This window comes from Oncorhynchus keta, chromosome 6 (genome assembly GCF_023373465.1).
Source record: "Oncorhynchus keta strain PuntledgeMale-10-30-2019 chromosome 6, Oket_V2, whole genome shotgun sequence".
Lineage (NCBI taxonomy): Eukaryota > Metazoa > Chordata > Actinopteri > Salmoniformes > Salmonidae > Oncorhynchus > Oncorhynchus keta.
The window spans coordinates 27,065,513-27,086,962 of NC_068426.1; the positions used below are offsets into that span (position 1 = coordinate 27,065,513).

The 21,450-nt window shown below is 42.9% G+C and overlaps 1 protein-coding gene across 1 annotated transcript in view; it reads right to left on the minus strand.

Moving 5' to 3' along the window:
* LOC127930558 (transcriptional regulatory protein AlgP-like) overlaps nucleotides 1-21,120 on the minus strand; it is a 37,829-nt gene extending 16,709 nt beyond the window's left edge. The window contains exons 1-4 of the mRNA XM_052520072.1: nucleotides 21,105-21,120; nucleotides 8,875-9,035; nucleotides 7,591-7,649; nucleotides 5,354-5,563 (exon numbers count right to left, since the gene is read on the minus strand). Coding sequence (XP_052376032.1) covers nucleotides 5,354-5,563; nucleotides 7,591-7,649; nucleotides 8,875-9,035; nucleotides 21,105-21,120 — 446 coding nt within the window. The remainder of the gene's footprint in view (nucleotides 1-5,353; nucleotides 5,564-7,590; nucleotides 7,650-8,874; nucleotides 9,036-21,104) is intronic.
* Nucleotides 21,121-21,450: the final 330 nt, after the last annotated feature.

Consider the following 21,450-nt stretch of genomic DNA (forward strand, 5'->3'; position numbering starts at 1 on the left):
ATACCTCAGCACCTGGGAAAGATTCCCTGCAATCCAAAAAAGTTAATGCACAACAGACGCCCTTTCTCCATTTGGCCTTGTAAAACCTTTGCACACCAATTCCTCTTTCCATCAGAGCGATGTAATTGTCCGTTTTCTTTAAAGAAACGGGGGTAGCAGCCGAGTGGTCATGAAGGCTTCCAGAGCAGCATGTCTGTCAACCAGCCAGAACCACTGACCTACAACCACTGGCTCTGGGGGGGTTATAGAGTATGTTAGTCCACTGGCTCTCGGGGGTTATAGAGTATGTTAAACCACTGGCTCTTGGGGGTTAAAGAGTATGTTAGTCCACTGGTTCTTGGGGGTTATAGAGTATGTTAAAACACTGGCTCCCTCCCTGGGGTTATAGAGTATGTTAAACCACTGGCTCTTGGGGGCGGGGGTTATAGAGTATGTTAAAACACTGGCTCTTGAGGGTAGGCATGGCCCTCAATATGAGAGTTCAAGATTACATTGATTTGACAATGTTCCTTTGTATTCCTTTGTACACAAAAAACTATTGTACAATTTCACATAACTAGTTCATCTCATACTCATCCTTCAGATATTTGTTTGACCAAATATTCCCTCTTACAGCAATAACAGAAACATGAAAGAAATCCACTCCACATTCATCACAACTCAGTTAGTTACTCAGTTAGTTTAGTAACTATAGTCACAGACCTTCAAAGTCCTGCTGTGTTTTGGGTAGTCATTTTCCCTCTTAGGGATTAGCACCTAGAGCTACAGGCACATTTATGTCTCATCCAATCACCAACGGCGCTTAATAAATCCAGACCTTGGGTGTACTGAAACCAGAAACACACTCCCCCTATGGATCTAACACTAATGGTTCCTACAGGCCCCCACCCCCTATTCACACACACACACACACACACACACACACACACACACACACACACACACACACACACACACACACACACACACACACACACACACACACACACACACACACACACACACACACACACACACACACACACAGCAGCCATGGCAGCAGATTAACACAGGCTCTGTTCACGGCAGTGCGACCTTGGGACACCACCAGCGCCAGACCTAGTCTCCAGCTACTCCCTCAGAGGTGGCGTGGAAAGGCAGCCGGCGCTCCCAACAAGTCTCTGCCCCAGCAAATCACTCATTTTCATACAATTACCTCCCTCTCCCTTCCTGCGCATGGCTGGGTGCGAGTGTCGCCCGTCTGCCTGCCATTGTGTGCTAATTTTAGGCCCATTATTTGAAGTAACAAATGTGTGCCGGGCAGAGTCACTTTCACATTAATACATTGCACCCGAGGGGAAGTCTTCCCCCAGCTATGGATCAAAGGTCCCCTCTATTGTATGCAACTTCCTGTTTCCCTTTTTAGTTGCAGGTTGTTGTTTTTTCTCGCCCTGCTCCTCCTGTTGGTTCACAGCCCACAGCACTGAACCTCCTCAGACGACGCCATGACGGACAAGCGTGAGAATCTGACCTTTCACTCCTCGGCGGCGTGAGGGAACAGGTGATTTGTGGGAAGAAGAACAGGAGGTGACAAGAGGAGAGCTCATGATCCTCACATATATCTTGGGTCGCAGGGTAAAATCTGTTTTCCATTGTCTTATTCTCAGTGGAGGAGGTCATTTATGGCAAAACACCTCATCATACTGAATATCTGTGGTTCATCGGCTGGCCGCAGTGTTTCATGTTAGATGATTTAAGACAAAGTTGCCTTGGCCTCATGCGGAAGTCTTTTCCAAGTGAGTTTAATCTCATAAATTGAACAATATACTGTATGTTATATTAAAGGTACCAAAACATTTCTGCAGCATTGAAGGTCCCCAAGAACACAGTGGCCTCCATAATTCTGAATTGGAAGAAGTTTGGAACGACAAAGACTCTTCCTAGAGTTGGCCGCCCGGCCAAACTGAGCATTCGAGTGAGAAGGGCCTTGGTCATGGAGGTGCCAAGAACTCGATAGTCACTCTGACAGAGCTCTAGAGCTCTTCTGTGGAGATGGGAGAACCTTCCAGAAGGACAACCATCTCTGCAGCAGTCCACCAATCAGGCCTTTATGGTAGAGTGGCCAGACGGAAGCCACTCCTCAGTAAAAGGCACATGACAGCCCACTCTCTCACCATGAGAAGCAAGATTCTCTGGTCTGTGAAAACCTCGTGCCATCCCTACGGTGGAGCATGGTGGGGGCAGCATCATGCTGTGGGGATGTTTTTCAGCAGCAGGGATTGGGAGGCTATTCAGGATCGAGGCAAAGATGAACGGAGCAAATTACAGAAAAACCTGCTCCAGAGCTCTCAGGACCTCAGACTTAGGGCGAAGGTTCACCTTCCAACAGGACAACGACCCTAAGCACACAGTGGCTTCGAGACAAGTCTCTGAATGCCCTTGAGAGGCCCAGCCAGAGCCCAAACTTAAACTTGATCAAACGTCTCTGGAGAGACCTGAAAATGCTGTGCAGCAATGCTCCCCATCCAACCTGACAGAGCTTGAAAGGATCTGCAGAGAAGAATGGGAGAAACTCCCCAAATACAGGTGTGCCAAGCTTGTGGTGTCTTACACAAGAAATCGCTGCCAAAGGTGATTCAACAAAATACTGAGTAAAGGGTCTGAATACTTGTGTAAATGTAATATTGAATGTTTTACATTTTTAATAAATTAGCAAACATTTCTAAATACCTGTTTTTGCTTTGTCATTACGGGGTATTGCGTGTATATTGATGAGGGGGGAAACAATTTAATTAAAAAAATTGTCTTTTTTTAATTTTTAATTTTACTTCCCTTTTTTCTCCCCAATTCCGTGGTATCCAATTGTTAGTACTATCTTGTCTCATCGCTACAACTCCCGTATGGGCTCGGGAGAGACGAAGGTTGAAAGTCATGCGTCATCGATACACAACCCAACCAAGCCGCACTGCTTTTTAACACAGAGCGCATCCAACCCGGAAGCCAGCCGCACCAATGTGTCGGAGGAAACACCATGCACCTGGCAAAATTGGTTAGCGCGCACTGCGCCCGGCCCGCCACAGGAGTCGCTGGTGCGCGATGAGACAAGGATATCCCTACCGGCCAAGCCCTCCCTAACCCGGACGACGCTATGCCAATTGTGCGTCGCCCCACGGACCTCAGAGCCTCGGCGCGACCCCAGGGTCTCTGGTGGCACAGCTGGCGCTGCAGTACAGCACCCTTAACCACTGCGCCACCCGTGAGGCTTTAAAATAATTCTTTAACCTAACAAAATGTGAAAAAAGTCAAGGGGTCTGAATACTTTCCGAAGGTACTGTACATGTAATGTTGACCTTGTACATCTGTTGTTGTACTATGACCTCACCATCAAACTGATCTGAATCTATTTGACCTTGTCCTCAGAAACCTTTATTTTACAAGCATCTGTCCTTTCCTATTCCACCACATACACACACTACTCTCCAGTGCCCTTCACTCTGGCCTTATGCCTCAGAGTTTGTGGGCAACAAAGAGCGATGGAGCAATTGACAGCTAAGCAGAGAGAAGTCTCACTCCCTCTAGCATCACAGAGTGACCATCACGCCATTGTGCTCGAATGAAACGCCCTTGAAGCCTGTGAAACCAAGGACGTTGTGTGTCTGCACAGGCACAGTTCACGACATCACTTCCTGAGCCCTTTGATGAGAGCTCATACGGGGAACGTTTGTGAAGGATTATAGAAATGTTTTGCATTTGGGCAATACCGCTGCAATGTTGCCACTTATAAATGTCTTTATAGTTTCCTCTGTGTAGTCATTGTAGCATGCTGACTGAATTAGCGAGAGAGACGCACTGATAAGCAACTAACGGGACATTTGGTGAGTCCGCCTTATTTCACGGAATGGTTGTTTTTTGTTTGTCATCATCTATTGAGAAACAATGGGCTCAAATCTTGCCTCGAAACCTGAGCTTTCTTGAACATTTAATAAGGGTAAATTAGAACGTTATGCCTAAAATGTATTGGTCTAACGAGCAAAGAAGCTTAATAGCGGGAAAAACATCATGATATGTTTATAGCAGCCCTTTCAAGTGGTTCCCCTGTCCCTCATTTGGGCTTTTGTTCTCCAACGACAGAGCATAAACATAAGAGTATAAACCTGGTTAATGAGTGATGTCACAAAAGCCCTGTACCCAATGCCAGTTCACCAGAAAGATCCTGAACAACAGCCTTTGAGTAACCTCCACTCACTAACAGGGTCATACACACCCACATGTATACACACACGCACACACACAGATACACACACACACACAGTCTGAGTCAGAGGTAAACAAAAGGCAGGATATGAGTGCGGTGGCGTAGGGGCTTGTAACTTAATGGCCAAAGACTGAAGGTGATAGGGACTCTCATCCAAACCTCTCATTAGAGAGAGGAGTAGGGCCTTGTAGGGGGTGGGGTGGGGGTGGAGGAGGTGGGGGTACTCTACCAAAGCCCTGTGGACTCTTATGATGAGGGAGTCGCTCGCATTGCTCATGAGACTTTAGGTCAAACACTCCACTTCCAGGTCTCATGAGCCTATGTGTGTCACAACTGCATTGCGGATGGTCACAGAGGAATATAGGGTTTAAAAATAAACGTAATTCCTTTCCTTCTTGGTCTAGTAATGTATTATGTACTGTAGATGTGCAGTGATATCTCCAAAGGTGAGAGCAGGTTACATTTATGATCAATTTATGAGCCAACAAAATATCTTCATTTTGATAAGCAGAGAAAGCTGTGGATTAATGTTAGGCGCACAGGCCAAATTACTGTTACCTAATAAGATTTAAAGACCAAACAAATATCATAAGAGATAGCAAAATTGATTGATTCAAGTTGGCACGCTTCCAGTATAACACTTTCTACACACAGTAGTAAGAAGATGTTTTTTTCCTGAAAAGTGCAACGCTTCATTGAAGTCATGTAAAATAAAGTACAGACCCCCCAAAATATTTCCATTATGAATATAACTGTTATACATTAATCTGCGGTACTGGAGACGGATACTGACCAAGTGATGGCTCACCCATGGTTTGTCAACCTCTCTGCTGGGCCCTGCATGTTTCTCCCGTATCAGTCCTGAAGCAGACAAATGTCTCACCCTGTTACCGAGCTGACTCCCTGTAAGACCACAATCGGTTCTGAAGAACAAATAGAGACAAATTGACTTTATCCTCTTTTTCTAAAGTTCAGAGGCCTGACACACACAGAGGCACAATGTCTTTGAGCATGTGCGTGTCACGGAGGGGCTTAAGGGGACATGGGTAGATGATGGGAGGGTGGAGTGGTGAAGTGGGGGGTAGAGGGTTACTGCGGGGAGGGGAGAGTGGGGGTCACCGTGCCCCGGGGCTCAGGCTCTGCGTTGGCCACAGAGGCCAGCATTGGGAATGGGGGCTCTGGGAGTTAATTGCTAGTTTGGAGGCTGAGGCTAAGTGGTAGTGACAGTATATGTGGCTGGAGCCAGTGAGCTCCTGCTGCATATTCACTCTGTCTAACAGCATCGCAGCATCTGTCAGCGCTGCGCAGGCGGCGGGGCCGGCCGGGGTCCTACAGTACACAGTGCAGCAGGGAGAGACCGTGTGGGGAGGGTAGGAGGGGACATGGAAACAGGCATGGGGATGGACAGGGTGATTCAATAGGACTGGATAGACCTATAGATGATGGTGTGTGTGTGTGTGGGGGGGGTTACACTTGACAGAAACATCTGTCAGAAAGAGCAGTGAAAAAAGCCACAACAGCTCTGCAACACCATTACAGCCATCGAGGTGATGAAAGCTGAACTAAAAAGATACTGTCAGTTGTCATCTGAGATGCCCACATGCATCAACAGGAAGTTGGCATACCTGGGCAGTGGGCACGCAAACCAGGGGCTGTGGTGGTGTCATTACAACAAGAGCAGACATAACATAAGTAGAATTGAGCAGCGTTTAGGTTACAACCAACTGCATTTGTTGCAAGACAAACTGTCTTTGAATCTACTGGATCAGACAAATACAATTAGTCTATAAGTCTTTTCATCCAAACCCATCTTCTCTAGTCCATTCCTTTGTCCTCCTGCTATATGAGACAACTCAAGGCTGGCCGTGAGGTCGCATCTGGCTTCATGCCAGCATTCACCTGCCCTTGGAGCATGAAGAGCATGAGGTCTAGGGGCAGGAGGAGGGGTCAGGGAGGGGAGGGCCAGACAGCAGTGGGGGCCCAGTGGAGGCCGAGGGGGTCTGATAAAGCGAGGGCTGACTCAGTGCGGCCCTCGTGCTAATTGTGGCCCTGAGATATTATTGCACCCCAGGTCCAGGTCAGGCCTGGCCCCAGTAAGGTTACACTGGCCCTCTTAAACCTGTTGTTGCCCGCCGCTCCATAAAAATAACACCTCATAAATATGGCCCACTTGGGGGTTGGTTTACCTTGGAAAGCGTCAACTCTGAACTCTGCCCTTTGAACTCTGAGTCACCTTGGTCCAGCCGCCTGCCTGCCTGTCTGCCTGCTTACCTACTAACTACCTAACTTCTGGCCTGACTGCCTGCATGCATGCCTGCCTGCTAACTGCCTGCCTGCCTGCCATCAGTTCAGTGTCTCGTTTGATGTACATTTGATTGAATTGTCCGCTAACGTGAATTCAACATGAAATCAACAAAAAATATTAACCCTGTCATTGGAAAAATTAATTCCTTTATGTTGATGACTTTTTACACATCCAGTCGGTTTTGCACATTGATTCAACATTATCACATTAGCTAGGTGGCTAACATTAGCTAGGGTAGGGGTTGGGGTTAGGGTTAGGGTCAGGGGTTAAGGTTAGGGTTACGGTTAAGGGTTAAGGGTTAAGATTAGGATTATAAGGTTAGGGCTAGGGCTAGGAGTTAGGGTTAGGGGTTGTCCATGATGTGATTCGAACATGCAATATTTGGGTTGCTAGACGTTTGCATTATATTCCAATTTGTTGTGGCTAACGTTAGCTAGGTGGCTAGGTGCCTAATGTTAGCTAGGCTAGGGATTGGGTTTAGCGTCAGGGGTTAGTGTTAGGGTTAAGGCTTGAGCTATGGGTTAAGGTTAGGGCTAAAGTTAGGGTTAGGGGTCAAGATTAGGATTAAGGTTAGGTTTCAAATTAGGCTGAGGAGTTAGGGTTAAGGTAAGGGTTAGGGGAAGGGTTAGCTAACATGCTAAGTAGTTGCAAATTAGATCAAATGTAGTAAGTTGTTGCTTAATTATCTAAAAAGTAAAAGTTGCCCATGAGGTGGCTAGGTTGCTAATGTTAGCTAGGCTAGGAGTTAAGATTAGGGTTGAGGTTCAAGTTAGGCTGAGGAGTTAGGAGCTAAGTAGTTCCAAATTAGATCAAATGTAGTAAGTTGTTGCAAAGTTGTTAATTAGCTAAAATCCTTAAGTTAACCGCGATGTGATTCGTACACGCAACCTTTGGGTTACTAGACATTCACGTGAAACACCCGTCCATCCATCCTCCCAGATCAACTTCCCTGGTTTTGTTTTTGACTTCACTAACCTTCTGTCTTACATAACCACACCAAACATAACATCATACTAATTTGAGTGTCACAGATTTACGTTTACTATGTTACCTCTTGTCATTGAGGCCAGCCTGGCCCAATGGGGTCTGCCTGTCTGATTGCCTGACTACCTAGGGAGCAGGGGAACAGGGGAGAGTGTCAGCTGTATGCGTCTGACCCTTTGTCTGACTATTCCGAGAGGAACGGTGTACAGGTCCAGTGATAACTCTCTAACCTGTCAGATGTGAGTACAGTCCTTTGCTGAGGTACTCATGGTAACATCACAAGTAACCTTTCAGATATTGGTATTTATTTTTTCCACTTGGTCTTTAATTCTTAGGTGAAGGTGTATTTATATATTATTTGTATATCAAAATACATGACATTTGGGAAAATCACATTCAGGTTCCATGCCAATGTAAAATGCGAAAGCATGCAATTCTTCAATGCAACATCTAACATTCTGCAATACGAAACATTGGATACTGTATTCCCATTGGAGTTTAGTCAGAGTCTCTGCCAGATTATTCTCCACAATTGTTGGAGACAATCCCCATTGAGAAACGGCATACAGTGCATAACCCCAGTAATGTTAAACCACAGTCATACCACAGCATCCCAGACTCTTCAAAACTGTATCATATTAGCAGGCCTCCTGTCAAATCACAGCCATAATTTTTTCCTGTATCATAAAGATGAGGAAAGTATGAGGTTGTTTTGTATCATACACGACTCCCTGAGCAATTGTGGATCACAGACTTATTTCAAATGCACACATAAACACTCTCTTACTCTCAACCTCAACTATTGAAAGAGCCTGGGTTTGGCCATAGCATTCATGCGTGCCCTATCCTTGTAACAAGGCTGATTTTAATAAGGCCTTATTTGTCATTAAGGTGAGTAATGAGGATACTGGCCGAGTGGGCCCACAGGGAGGCATCAAAACAGTTCATATTGTTTCAGACCATATTTATTCAGCTGCAGGAGCCTCATTACCAAAGCCCTATTCTCCCCCGCTCTCTCTCCCTCCATTTTCTCCTTCTTTTGCTTCTTAGGGTCCTACATAGGAACAATAGGTGTACAATTAGCCAGGGCCGGGAGGGCGAGCGTTTGATGTACCCCTGGAGTGGTTGCTGTGGTGGTGAGGCTAGGAGGGATGGCTGCATGGGCTCCTGCTTTACTGGTTTCTCTGAAGCCTTATTTGCTCCCAGCACACAAAAGCCAGGCTATAAATAAGCTGCTGGCGGCCACAATATGCCAGAAATAATGTTTATCTTTCCCTCCTAAAGCATAGGGCCCTCATTAGCTCCCGGGGGCGCGGGGAGAGAGGCGGGAGCCGCCATTCAGCCACTTTACCCCCTCTGCCCTCTGCTCCTCTTTACTCTCATCCTCCCATCTCTCACTCCGCCTGTCATTAGACGCCTGTAGTGTAGTGTAGTGCTGGGAGTAGTGGTGCTGGTGTGGTACATGAGAAGTCTCTGTGGTAGGGGGGCTGTGATGGTGGACATTCTCTGACTCTGTTTTTCAAACATTCATATATCCAAGAGAAGAGACCACATTCAAATGAATCAATAAAATGCATTGTCATCATCTTGAAGTGCAGTTCAAGTACAGGTACCATAAAACCATTGCCAAGCAATGGCATATGCATTTTCCTGGCAGAAGTACTTGACAGAGGAATGACACACATCATTTGGATTTAATATTACTCCCAAACAGTACCATCTTCCCTCAACTTACACAGAAAGCTTTATTACATCAAAAGTATAGTTATTTATTTTGTTCGTAAACAAAAGATGCTTCCCATAAATTAAATCTGACATTTAATTTAATCGGGATGTCAACTCCTTTCAAATCCTTACAGTCATTTATCCCTGTGATCTGCGCCATCACTATGACATCACTAAGCCATCACTATGCTATCACTGTGATAATAAGACTCTACTAAAGGCAACCGGCCCTTACAGGCGCTAATTTGATTCAATGTAGTTAAATATGTTAGGACAGACAGTAAAGCTACCACCAAATAACAAGCTCAATTTGGTCTATGCTGCTAATCTTCTCAAATCCAGAGCATTTAAAAAAATATGTTTAAAATTTCCTGTGGGATCATGCTTTCCCTTGGAAATGCAATGATTTGATAGGCCTATAATGAACCCATGTCACCCACAACATAATACATGCCTGCAGTAGGCCAAGGCCAAATCTTTAGGCTAAACCATTTAATATTGAATTCGCACAGAAAATGATTTGGTTGCAAATGCAATTGAGGTCATGTAAATAATTGTTAGGCTACTAATTTTGTATCCACAGGTGGCGCGCTGTGTGACCATGAAAGCCTGCATCTGGACCTGCGCTGTAAAATCATGTGGCTGCGTACTAGACCATGGAAGGCCCTTCATCATTGACATAAAAATGACTAATGTGTTGCATAATTGCCATTACAATTTGGAATGCTCTAAGGCACTGCATCTCAGTGCAAGCGGTGTCACTACAGTCCCTGGTTCAAATCCAGGCTGTATCACATCTAGTCGTGATTGGGAGTCTCATAGGGCGGCGCACAATTAGCCCAGTGCTGGCCGGGGTAGGACGTCATTGTAAATAAGAATTTGTTCTTAAATAAAGGTTAAATAAAAAAATTGAAAATATTAAGTTCAGTCAAAGAGAATTATGGGTTTACAAATTGGCCGTGAAAGCAAAGTTACCCATAATAAGGATCATTCCATAAACAGAAAAAGAATGGGTAAATAGCACGAAAAACAGAGGAATATAAAGAGGCCAGCTGTATGTCCCCGGACAACAATCTTCTCTTGAACCTAAACTGATGGAAATTGGCACAAAGTTGTAGGAGAAAACCCCACTGTCAGTTTGTGGCTTACTGTATTATAATATAGATCATTATCTCAACCCCTTTTAAATCCTTTCTAAGATAATGTATCACCGTGATTTACACCACCACCATGCCATTACTGTGGCAATAAGATTCTATGTTTGCTCACTCGTCCCGCTCACCTGCCGACAGCTTGATCAGTGGCTACCTCTCTCAGTACCCACGTCCCTGTGGGGCTCAGATGGCACGCACTGCTTTGACGTCCCCAATACGCCCCACCAAAAGGCCAACCATTCAGAGCTAAAGGCCAGGGTGGGTCCCAGCCAAGGGGGTGGAGCGGGGGTTTCTCGAATGGAAACTCAGGCCCGTAACAGGGCCAATTCGTGGGTGAACGTGAAACACAGAGCGGAAATTTAATTGCATGCATGCTTTGTGAACGCACAATGGAGTCCTGTAACATTTTCGGAGCCATATGAATTGGTCTGAAAGCGGGTTGTTGAAAATGTGCAGTTGTTCAGTCCCCATCAGCTGCCCTGGCAACGGAGTGCCGGAGCATTTCCATCGTGATGGAGGCCAAGTTCATGGGATTTGTTGCATGACAGGGGCCGTAGGTTTACTATCATACACATTTCTTTATATGTGAGTGTGCGTTTCGCTGACATTCAGTGTTACTGGTAAAACAGGGTACGATCAGCACTGACAGTTTTATTGTCTAATTCTTCACCACTGTGACCACTTTCTTGTGGAACCGTACTATGATGGATTGGAATGCTCCCATCACTATGAATTTGACTGAAATACTAAAGGGAGCGAGTGTTTTCTGTAATGAATATTTTTGCTAGATAGGTGAAAAGTAGTGTTTTGAACATGAACATCAAGCAAGTGATCCATCCCTGATCATATCATACTGTATCTTGGCTGGTTCTGCCAGTGCAATGACATGCTACATGCTAATGCAGTGCATGAGGAAAACATGTTCTGTGGGCATTTGATCGTGAATTTGACATTGATGATAATCTACGCCTGGCATAATGCTCTGTGTGTGTGTGTCTGTGTATGTGTGTCCATGTGCATGCGCATGCGCAGGGTAGTGGTAAGTGCAGTGGCGTTGTTTCATTTATGCTGTGACAGAGCTGTTCTAATTGATTTCTGTCTGAAAAAGCCCTGCACTTATTTTAGCGTGTCTTTGTGTAGCAGCAGAGTGACAGAGTCAGCTCCAAAGAGCTGAAGGTTGTTTTTTTGGCTGAAATAAAGAGCCCTGCAGTGCACACACACACACACACACACACACACACACACACACACACACACACACACACACACACACACACACACACACACACACACACACACACACACACACACACACACACACACACACACACACACACACACACACACACACACTTAAGGTTTAGTGATGCCGGGTGTTTGTTATAAATTTCACTCTAACTTCACTGTGACTTTGATCTGTGATGCTGCTGACGGGAGACGGTGTGGGGGACTGTTTGATTTTGTAAAGGATGAAGGAGGATTTAGAATATGGTACATAAAAGCGCATTTCTTTGTTGGGAAAGCAAAGGGAGATAGAATGGTGTATTGAAGTGTTGGGGTGATGAGGAGGGTGTTGAATCATTCTTCTCCTACACACACAGACACACTCACACACACTCACACACATTGGATAGAGACCCTATTGAGGGGAATATTATAGATGGACCTAGTGTTCACAGACCAAGGACTGAGCCTACCTACCTCACAATGCCACCCCACACAAAGCTTCAGTCGCCCTCAAAAAAAAATTATCGTTTTTTACACTGATGGTAAGGAGAACACGCATGGCAGGAGAGAATGCAATAAAGGCCATCGTGGATGATCACAGAAAGTGGGATGACATTGAAGGAGATTAAACATTTCACTGCTCGGCCCACAGTGGAGGCTTTATTTTATGGGGTGAATGCTTTTTTTTAACATGGTCAATCTCTTAAGGCTGCCAAAGAGTTTCCATTCCCCTGTCACATTCTATCCTTTCTTCTCCTCCCCACCCATCCACTCTGGATGCTAATCTCTAGGCTGAGGTGTGGCCCTGCTTTCACATATGGGTGGGGTATTGGGGGTCAGGCAGGCTGGGAGGGTTGAATACCTCTTGCCTGACTTTTAATGCAAGTCACGCAAGAGAAAGTAGTGGGAGAGAAATAGAAGGGGAGAGCGAGAGAGAGAGAGAGAGAGAGAGAGAGAGAGAGAGAGAGAGAGAGAGAGAGAGAGAGAGAGAGAGAGAGATCTCAGTATCTCCATACTTATGGCATAAGGTATGAATACACACACACAATACAAACTATGACAAGAGGGCCAAAGCACTGGAAACCTGTATACTGCAGTCTTATTCACAGCACAACAGGACCGCTTCCATGTGCCAAGTTTTTCTTCAATACCAGGTGAAAGAGGGGTGAGAGAGAGAGAGAGAGAGAGAGAGAGAGAGAGAGAGAGAGAGAGAGAGAGAGAGAGAGAGAGAGAGAGAGAGAGAGAGAAGTGGGGAGAGGCTGTCCCCGCTAAGGCAGTCTAGTCCAGTAATATCTCTATAACAAATCAGTGCGCAGCATGACAACAATAATCCCAATGAGAGGATTGATTGGTAAGGGCCCAAACAAACTAGGAGATTGAAAAACAATGATGTACTTTGCATATGTTTTTATGAAACAAGTGCTATTTGTATTGTTGGTGCAAGCTGTTATGGAGTATGAAGGAGGAGTCAAATGCCAATACAGCCTCTAGCCAGATCTCTCAACCTGATGAAACACAAGAATAATCAGATTTGGACAGAGGCTTTCGGGAGTGGCAGTTCACGGTCCCTAAGTCCTGGGTGATGATATGTCTGTAGACAGAACAATAAGTACTTCTAAGGATGAAAGTCCTGGCTAGGTTTTCCTCCGAGGGGGTGTATTGTGACTTGTCACTATATCATCTAAGAAACTTCCAAGGAAACAGGGAAGGGAGAAAGCAATGATGTAGAAAGCACAGCAGAACCTGAGATTGTGTGTGCAGAAAGTAATGGTGACTTCATGTTGAGTTTGTGTTTTTGAACATATGCACACTGTACAGGGTGTACTTGTGGGATGTCATGTTCTATGCGTGTGTGTGTGTGTGTGTGTGTCCCACATTGTCCCATGTAGAGGAAACCTTGGGTGTCAATCAGTCAGTAATTCAAAGTTGTTCAAAGTTGTTGTAAATGTCGAGTTTGTTTAAGGTTGAGTAATCTTACGGTTAGGCATTTACTAAGAATGGTTAAGGTAAGGGTTGTTTGGAATAGGCTTCAAACCGAAATATAAAAAAAAAACACTTTCAATCACTGCATTTGAACTTGCATCCTTTGGAATCAGAGGCAGATGCTGACGTACATCAGCAATCCCCGTCCAGCAAAACCCAAACCTACTTGAAAGTAATATAGCGCTCAATGTTGCCCCTAGTGGCCGGTTTCCACATCATCTCCCGACGTCCTCAGACACGTGTGGACGTCGAATACTGACTTGTATAACGAGTGACCTGGCTGGGTCGGATACCATTCAGGTAGTGGAGGATTGAACCCCTTATACAGATGAAAATTGGTTATGGTTCAAGGGTCAAATTATTCATAAACAAAGGACTGAACTGTACAGGCCAAGTGTAGCTTGTTATAATCATTGTTAACATGGCCTACTTCATTTTTCGTATAGGTACCGAGCCAATGCATTACACAATTGCCCTTTACCTATTGTAGGATTTGACCTTCTTGGAGCTCATTAGCAGGGGTCTAATATATGAGGCAAATTCAACTGAATATAAACTTTGGGCTCTATTCATTTCAATAGGGAAGTTTTTTTGGAAACACTTAACAACGTGTTTCTTTCACTGGCAGAATATTATTTAGCCTTATCTGAGAATCTTGAAAATAGCAGTTACTTTACTAAAGAAGATTGGGCCAGGCTACACAATGTGACAGTCTACCATAAAGCACGTCACATTCAGGAGAGATTTTCAGGTGATGGCAGAGCAAATGTCTGTGTAACCAATATTGATCCATACTGCTTAGCTTGATGAATGAGAGAGGAGAAATAGAAGGATAGAGAAGAGGAGGAGGAGGAGGAGGAGGAGGAGGAGATGTGAGGGGAAGTGAGTGAGTTAGAGCGATCCCAGACGATTGTAATTCCAGGAACTCCATTTCGTGGGTATTGGTGATAACGTCTGTGGAAAGATGATTTGTAACCTTGCCCATATCTCTCACCCCAAAGTTACTGCACCACTGTACACTTTGATGTTAGGGAGGGGAGGGCATTCTAGTTTTTCGGTGTGAGCGTGGTGTGCATGGTTGTGTGAAGGCGAGCAGTATACTATACAGCAGCAACAGAGCAAAGAAGGTCTTGGCTCATAAAAGCTTTCCTGTGGAGCAGTGAGAGAGAGAGAGGCAGATACTGAGAGAAAGAACTCCATCTAAAATGTATTTCTAAGGTGACTCAAACATGACTGGTTTATAAAGTCATATAGCAACAGGCCATTTTCATCTACATAAGAGAAAGGAGATTTAGAACTTTGATGATCAATAAAAACGAATGAGCAACTTTAAATGAGTACTGAATATTGTCACTGCTATAATAAGAAATAGCCTAAAATACTATAATATAGAATAAATGTTCAATAAAATCAATAAGATTTAAATCATATTATTGCCATTGTCAAGATAAAAACGGGATCAAAGGTCATATAAATCCAATTCAAAAAGCATACGGGACTACACTGTCCTGAACTGGGTTTAGTTGCATGCTGATAAATTGCACTGATCGATGTTAGTCTTTTTTCGGCATAGACCAAAATGTGTCAACTTCTTAACGTTTCTGTCTGACAAACAACTGCATTTAAAAAATAGCTAGCTATGTTGCCTAACAAATTAGGCTACTTGGAAAAGTGTGGACGTGGCCGAAATGTATACACCTAATTGGGACATTAAAAAAAAAAATTCAGTAATGAACAAAATGACACTATTATTTAACACACGGTTAGCAGTAGCATTCCCTAATATTTTAAAAAACAAATATCAAACTTTAAAGGCTATATAATCTATACAATGACTGCCTCCATTTCTGCCACTCCAATAAGATTCCTTAACGGTTATTTATCAAACAGTATTGTAATTAGTATTATTATGATTTTCATATATCCTATGTGTAGGCCTATTGTGATAAATATGTGTGAATATGATTATGATAAAACGGTGCCTTAGCGCCATGCAGTGGTGGGATACATTTTCAAATAAGATACTTTGAACCTAGAGGGTCAGAGACTACTTACAATGGAGCTAGTTGATTTATTGAGCACCGTGTGTAAACCCGTTTCTCGGTGTTGTCGTAGGAAGTGTAATTGTACAACATTTTATTAGTTCACTTTAATAATGCTATTCTAAATCTGATCTATTGCGTGCCTATCTAAATAGGCCTATCTAAGTAAATATGTATGAGCCAAAGTTGGTGTACATTTTTAGACAGTATAGCCTATATCTTACAGTATTTGTTTGATGGAAAATACGCTATGTAAATGTAGGAGGGTGAAATGTCTACACTTTTCAGTTAATCATAATAAGAGCATTGGTCCATTGACATATTCTCAAGTTTTAAGGGTATTTAAATATCCAATAAAGTGTCTCATGAAAATAATCTAAACAAACTTTGATTCATCCTAAAAGTCTACATTGATGTAGAAAAGTAAAAGCTACAAGTCTGTAAAAAAATCCATCTGAGAAAAATGGGCTCGATCAGGTAAAATTGTTAGAATAACTTCCGCTCTCTTCGCAAATTGCTAAGAAAACTCAGAAACCCCTGCCTCCTATATAATGACCCAGGCAATTTTAGCTCCAGGAGACATGTGCTGGGGAAAGTAGAAAAGGTTCAAGGAGACCTTTTGATAATATGTTTTTTCTCTCAAAAAGTTTGAACAAGTTCAGATGCCAAGCTGACGGAGATGGTCTTCAAGTAATGACGGCTGCGGTGTTGGTGGGCGACTGACTTGGGGTTTCACCAGCACTGGGTTTTAATTTTGACACAAGCAGTTCAACCTAACCCGTTTTTTAAATGCTTATTAATTTCTGATGTAATATGTTCTAATATAATAACGTTATGTATTAATTGTTCGTTTTTTCAACAAAAAAACATTCATGTTTATACATCTTTATTGTAGGCTATTGTATATGTACTTATTTTTGCATAGCCGAATGAAGGACTTTTTCCTCGTTTATTTTGCATATCCTGATTGTTAAATAAATAAACAGTGATGATATCAAAATGTCAGTGAAATATCTTCTCACACAGCAAATATCAAAGTGTCCGTCTAAAATTAGCAGATTAAATAAATAAAACCAACTACATTTCAAAGGAATATATTATTTAATTTCGTTGTTTAGGCATACTACATGATAGGCTGTGAATTAACAATTATAAATTAACAATAACTAGCTAGTGTATCCTAATGTAAGTTGTTCTTGTATATTTCATGGTATAAAAATGTAAATTATTGAAGCTGATTAAATTGGAAAGCAGTGTTAGTGATCATGAAAAATAACAATTTCACGGTGGAATATAATTTAGCTCCCGTAGTTCTTGTCAAGCCAATAATGTATGCTTGCAGTCGCTTATCTGTGTCCGCATGCCTTCAGTAAAGATTTTTCTGCCACAGTTTCAAAATCAATTGCGCCACAGACATTCAGGTATCTAATATCACTTCCACGTATTTTCAACTGTTTAGACATTTAGGAGATACGGGTGTGAAAAGTTTCCAAAATTATGGTTGCAAAATAGGCTAAATCAGTTGAAGGATAAATATAATTTAAGCTGTTTTTATGATTCTATTTTCACACCAAAGAAACAGAAATAGACTATAAAGTGAAATTAGGTGAATTGTGCATATTATAATACTTTTCTGGAAGGCTTTCAAGTTATGCATACAGTAGGTAGAAACAATCCCTTTGTTAAAATCCTATGGTGATTTATTTTTGAACAGGTCAAGGTGAAATCAAAACAACAAACTTTTTGCCTTTATCTTCCTTCTCTTATGTTCTACCATTCATTACAGCCAAACATATCCTGCAACATTATTCTCAGCTAACAACAGCATGCACAGGTTGTGAGGACCCACAAAACAACCTAGGGCTATGTGTATACACTGCATATACAGTATGACTATAATGTGCATTAAAAACACAGAATTCATACTCTGATATGAGCTAGGGGGTCATACAATAATACCCTCCAATCAACATCAAATGCCTTCAAGTTCTTCTCAGAATTCCCTCTTTGTTGGAGATAGTCTACATTCATTGAATGAACTGGCCACAGACAGCATAATAATTCTCTCTTCTTTCTCTTATTTTTCAGGGTATGATTTTCATGGAAGTTTTGCACATGGAAAGCCATCAATTAAACCTTTTTTTCCCGCCATTAGAATTAGATATGGAATGGAGCAGGAGTCTAGAGTGGCGACTGTTCCTCACTAACGCCTGGCCGGCCGGCGGAAAGGGGAAACCCCCACGTGCAACTGTTTAAAAGAAGAGTGCACTCTCCATCTTCCTTTGTCAGAGGCCCTACTAACAGTGGGACACATCTGTTGCATAGAAATAGAGACTGCTGACTAAAAACATAGGCAGTCAGAGGGGCTGCCAGCTTAAAAAGAGAATGTAATGGTAGAGTAGGATGTTCAAAACATTAACCTCACTCTCCAACAGGTACAAGATAAGAAGCTTGACTCTCCAAAGTCTCTCCTTTACCCTTCAGTGCACGGCATACTGCACCTTATCTATCAAGCGTGAATCTGTCTGGGTCTGTGTCTGCCTGTGTGTATGCACATACGCGTGTGTCTGTTTCCGTGCATAGGTGTGTGTGTGTGTGTGTGTGTGTGTGTGTGTGTGTGTGTGTGTGTGTGTGTGTGTGTGCGTGTGTGTGTGTGTGTGTGCGTGTGTGCGTGTGTGTGTGTGTGCGTGTGTGTGTGTGTGTATGTGTCCGTGCATGTGTGTGTGTGTGTGTGGCTCATGTATGTGTGTGTGTGTCCGTGCATGTGTGTGTGTGTGTGTGTCCGTGCATGTGTATGTGTGTGTGTGTCCGTGCATGTGTATGTGTGTGTGCAGCTCATGTATGTGTGAGCAACTGGAGCTACCACGTCTACAGTACTGTTTCTCTTCTGTCTCCTTTGCCATTTGATCTGGGAGCAGAGAACCTTTCCTTTGTGTTCCTTGTTGTGTTTGTCCACTTGAGTGAAAAAGGAATTTGTAGGGGCTCATTTCTCCTCTCAGTTTACCCTACAACGGCTGCTTGGTGATGCTTTTATGATTAATAAGGCCATATTAAAACCAGAGAAGGCAGAGAATAGAGATAGAGGAGCTACAGTGGTCTGCTAGAAAGCATTAGAAACAAGGCAGGATCCGTGGGACGGCTATTTCTGCTATCGATGACGTGCTCTTCTCTAATGAAACCTGTTGAAAAAGACAAATGGTTGTGGCGTTATTGTAATGAGTGTACAGACTTCCACTTTAAAGAGCTTTTAGACCAACAGTGGGCTGATAGCACAAGGAAACAATGCATTTTTTGCTTGCACGTCGTCATCAAGGCACTCTAGCAACAGTATCAGTTGGAATTATTTTGGCAAACATTAGTGTTGTTTTACAGTGCAATGCCAAATGCCAACCCAAATGAGGTAGAGAAAATAAAACATACAAATTCTCTGCTTTTAGTCATGCTTAGTTGATTATCTTTTAGATATAGTTCTGGGGAATATGCAAGGATAGAAAGCTAGTTAATAGATTCTTCCTTGTTGCCTATCTACGTAATGATCAAGAGAAGATCCTGGCTTTGATATCAAGCACGTTTTCAAATGAAACTTGAATGGACTAGCAGAGGAGAGACAGAGAGACAGAGAGACATATTTTCAGGAGATTGCAGGGTAAGTGCCTGCAGCAAGACCTTGCATTTATGTGGCACTCTGAATTGGTGCCTCGCTCTGTGGGTGTGTGCCCATGGGTGTGTGCCCATGACAGTTTGTGTGGTTACACCCATTGTTAATTTCAGATCCCATTAATTAAGAAAGAACATCATGTGAAATAACTTGAATGCGAGCTACTGCAGTGTGGCTTATAGAAATGTAATGGCTCATCTGTCTCTGTGTGATCTGTTGGACAACAACTCTCCCTTGTGGAGAAATAAAGCACTGCGGAAGTACAAAACAAGGCAATACTCACAGTCAATTGCCCTGTGGTCTCAAAAACCTTTAGGGTCCAATTTCATACGTCAAATCCTTTCTAATACTTGAGTTTAATTGAGTTTGCCTGGAACAATGGTGTCAATAGACTAATCCCAAAAGTGCAAATCACAAACTATATCAAGCTCGTTAACATATTTGACTGTTGTTTACTAATAACTGGCCTTGTATTGTTACTGAATTACAGAGCTTTAGAGGGGTTTCCCTTCACTTAACCTCTGTGGAAATCTGGATGTTCAATTTTGATGTAAAGATTTACAGTAACAATGTGCTCTAATATAGAATCCACCCATCCAGGAACACACACTCAGGACTATCCTGATCAAATTATTTGTGCTCAGCTGTTGATTAAATCCATGAAAACAAAACATGTTCTTTTTGGTCTTCATTTAAGGTACGGGTTAGGCATTAGGGTTAGAATTGTGGTTAAGGTTAGGTTTAAGGTTAGATTAGGTTTCAAATCAGATTGAATGACTTTGTGTCTGTGCCAACTCGTGGACACTGCAGAGCTGCCTCCAGAACAAGATTCATGATGAAAAACACTAACCTGCGCTTTTCTTTTCATCACATACTGTACATCCCCTCATGACTACCACTTAACCCATTTCAATAAAACCAGGACAACAGAAACCATCTCTTTTGCCAAATGTGCAAAACCCAAGCCCCAGATTCCCCTCAGATGTGTCCAATTCCATTCAATAAGAATGTCAACATCCCAGCTGCCTAAGCGCTCTCAGGTAAATCTTCACTCTGTGCATTATCACAGGGGATTAATTCCCTTCAATATTTTATTCCCAGAGGAAATGACAGATTGTTTTTGCGTGGAGCCTATTTGATGTTGGCTCAGAAGAGACTAATACTCTGGGCTTTGAAGTCCCCAGCACTTTTATCTCCCTCTATTTACTTTGGCTGAAGTGTTAAGTGGAGTTTTCATTTGGCATGAAGGATGTAATAGCCTGCGAATGAAAGATTTACAGGAAGGGAAACTGCAACACTGCCGCTGCGCACTCCTTTTAGGCCCCGGAAACGAAAACGATTTATGCAAATGTAGAACAGAGTCCGAAAACACTTGCAGACAAAATCAGATGTTTTCCAACAGGCTGCCAAATTGACAGATTTTCCATTGCTTCAACAGGGAGCCTGTAAACAAAAGCTTTTGATGGCTCTCTGCTTGGAGAGGAAGCTTTACAGGAGCTAGTCCTTGTAGCCATCTGGAAGATAACACAGGTTTTAGACTGCCTGGCTGGCAAGCCTCACACACAGGGAGACTGGAGATCGATCTTAGGAAATAATATTAGGGCTAATATAAGATACAGTACTTGCTCTGAGAAAATAGTGATGTTTCACACGGATTTTGGGTGTGTTCTTTTTTTTTTTTGTCTCCATGGGAGTTAAACGTAGGATAATTAGTTGACAGAGATGAAATATCATTACACTTTTGAATAATAAGACATCCATGTTGATAATCCTTTATCATATTATAGCTTACCGACAGGTTTCCTCATGGTGGCCTGCTGGTTGTTATATTTGCCCCCACATGTTTTCTGAGTCAAAAATGTATGTTGTGTGTGTGTGTGTGTGTGTGTGTGTGTGTGTGTGTGTGTGTGTGTGTGTGTGTGTGTGTGTGTGTGTGTGTGTTTATTATTGTTTATTTTTTCATTGCTGTGCATAAAAGACTGTAAAAACACCAGGATATCAGCTCCAACTGATTAAAATGTTGGGAATCTGTTCCCATGATTTCCCACACATAATACAGAGACACGTGATGGTATACAAATGTAAGCAAGGTTTGCAAATATTATGTTTTAGTCTAAATGTTATTTGTTAGGGCTTCT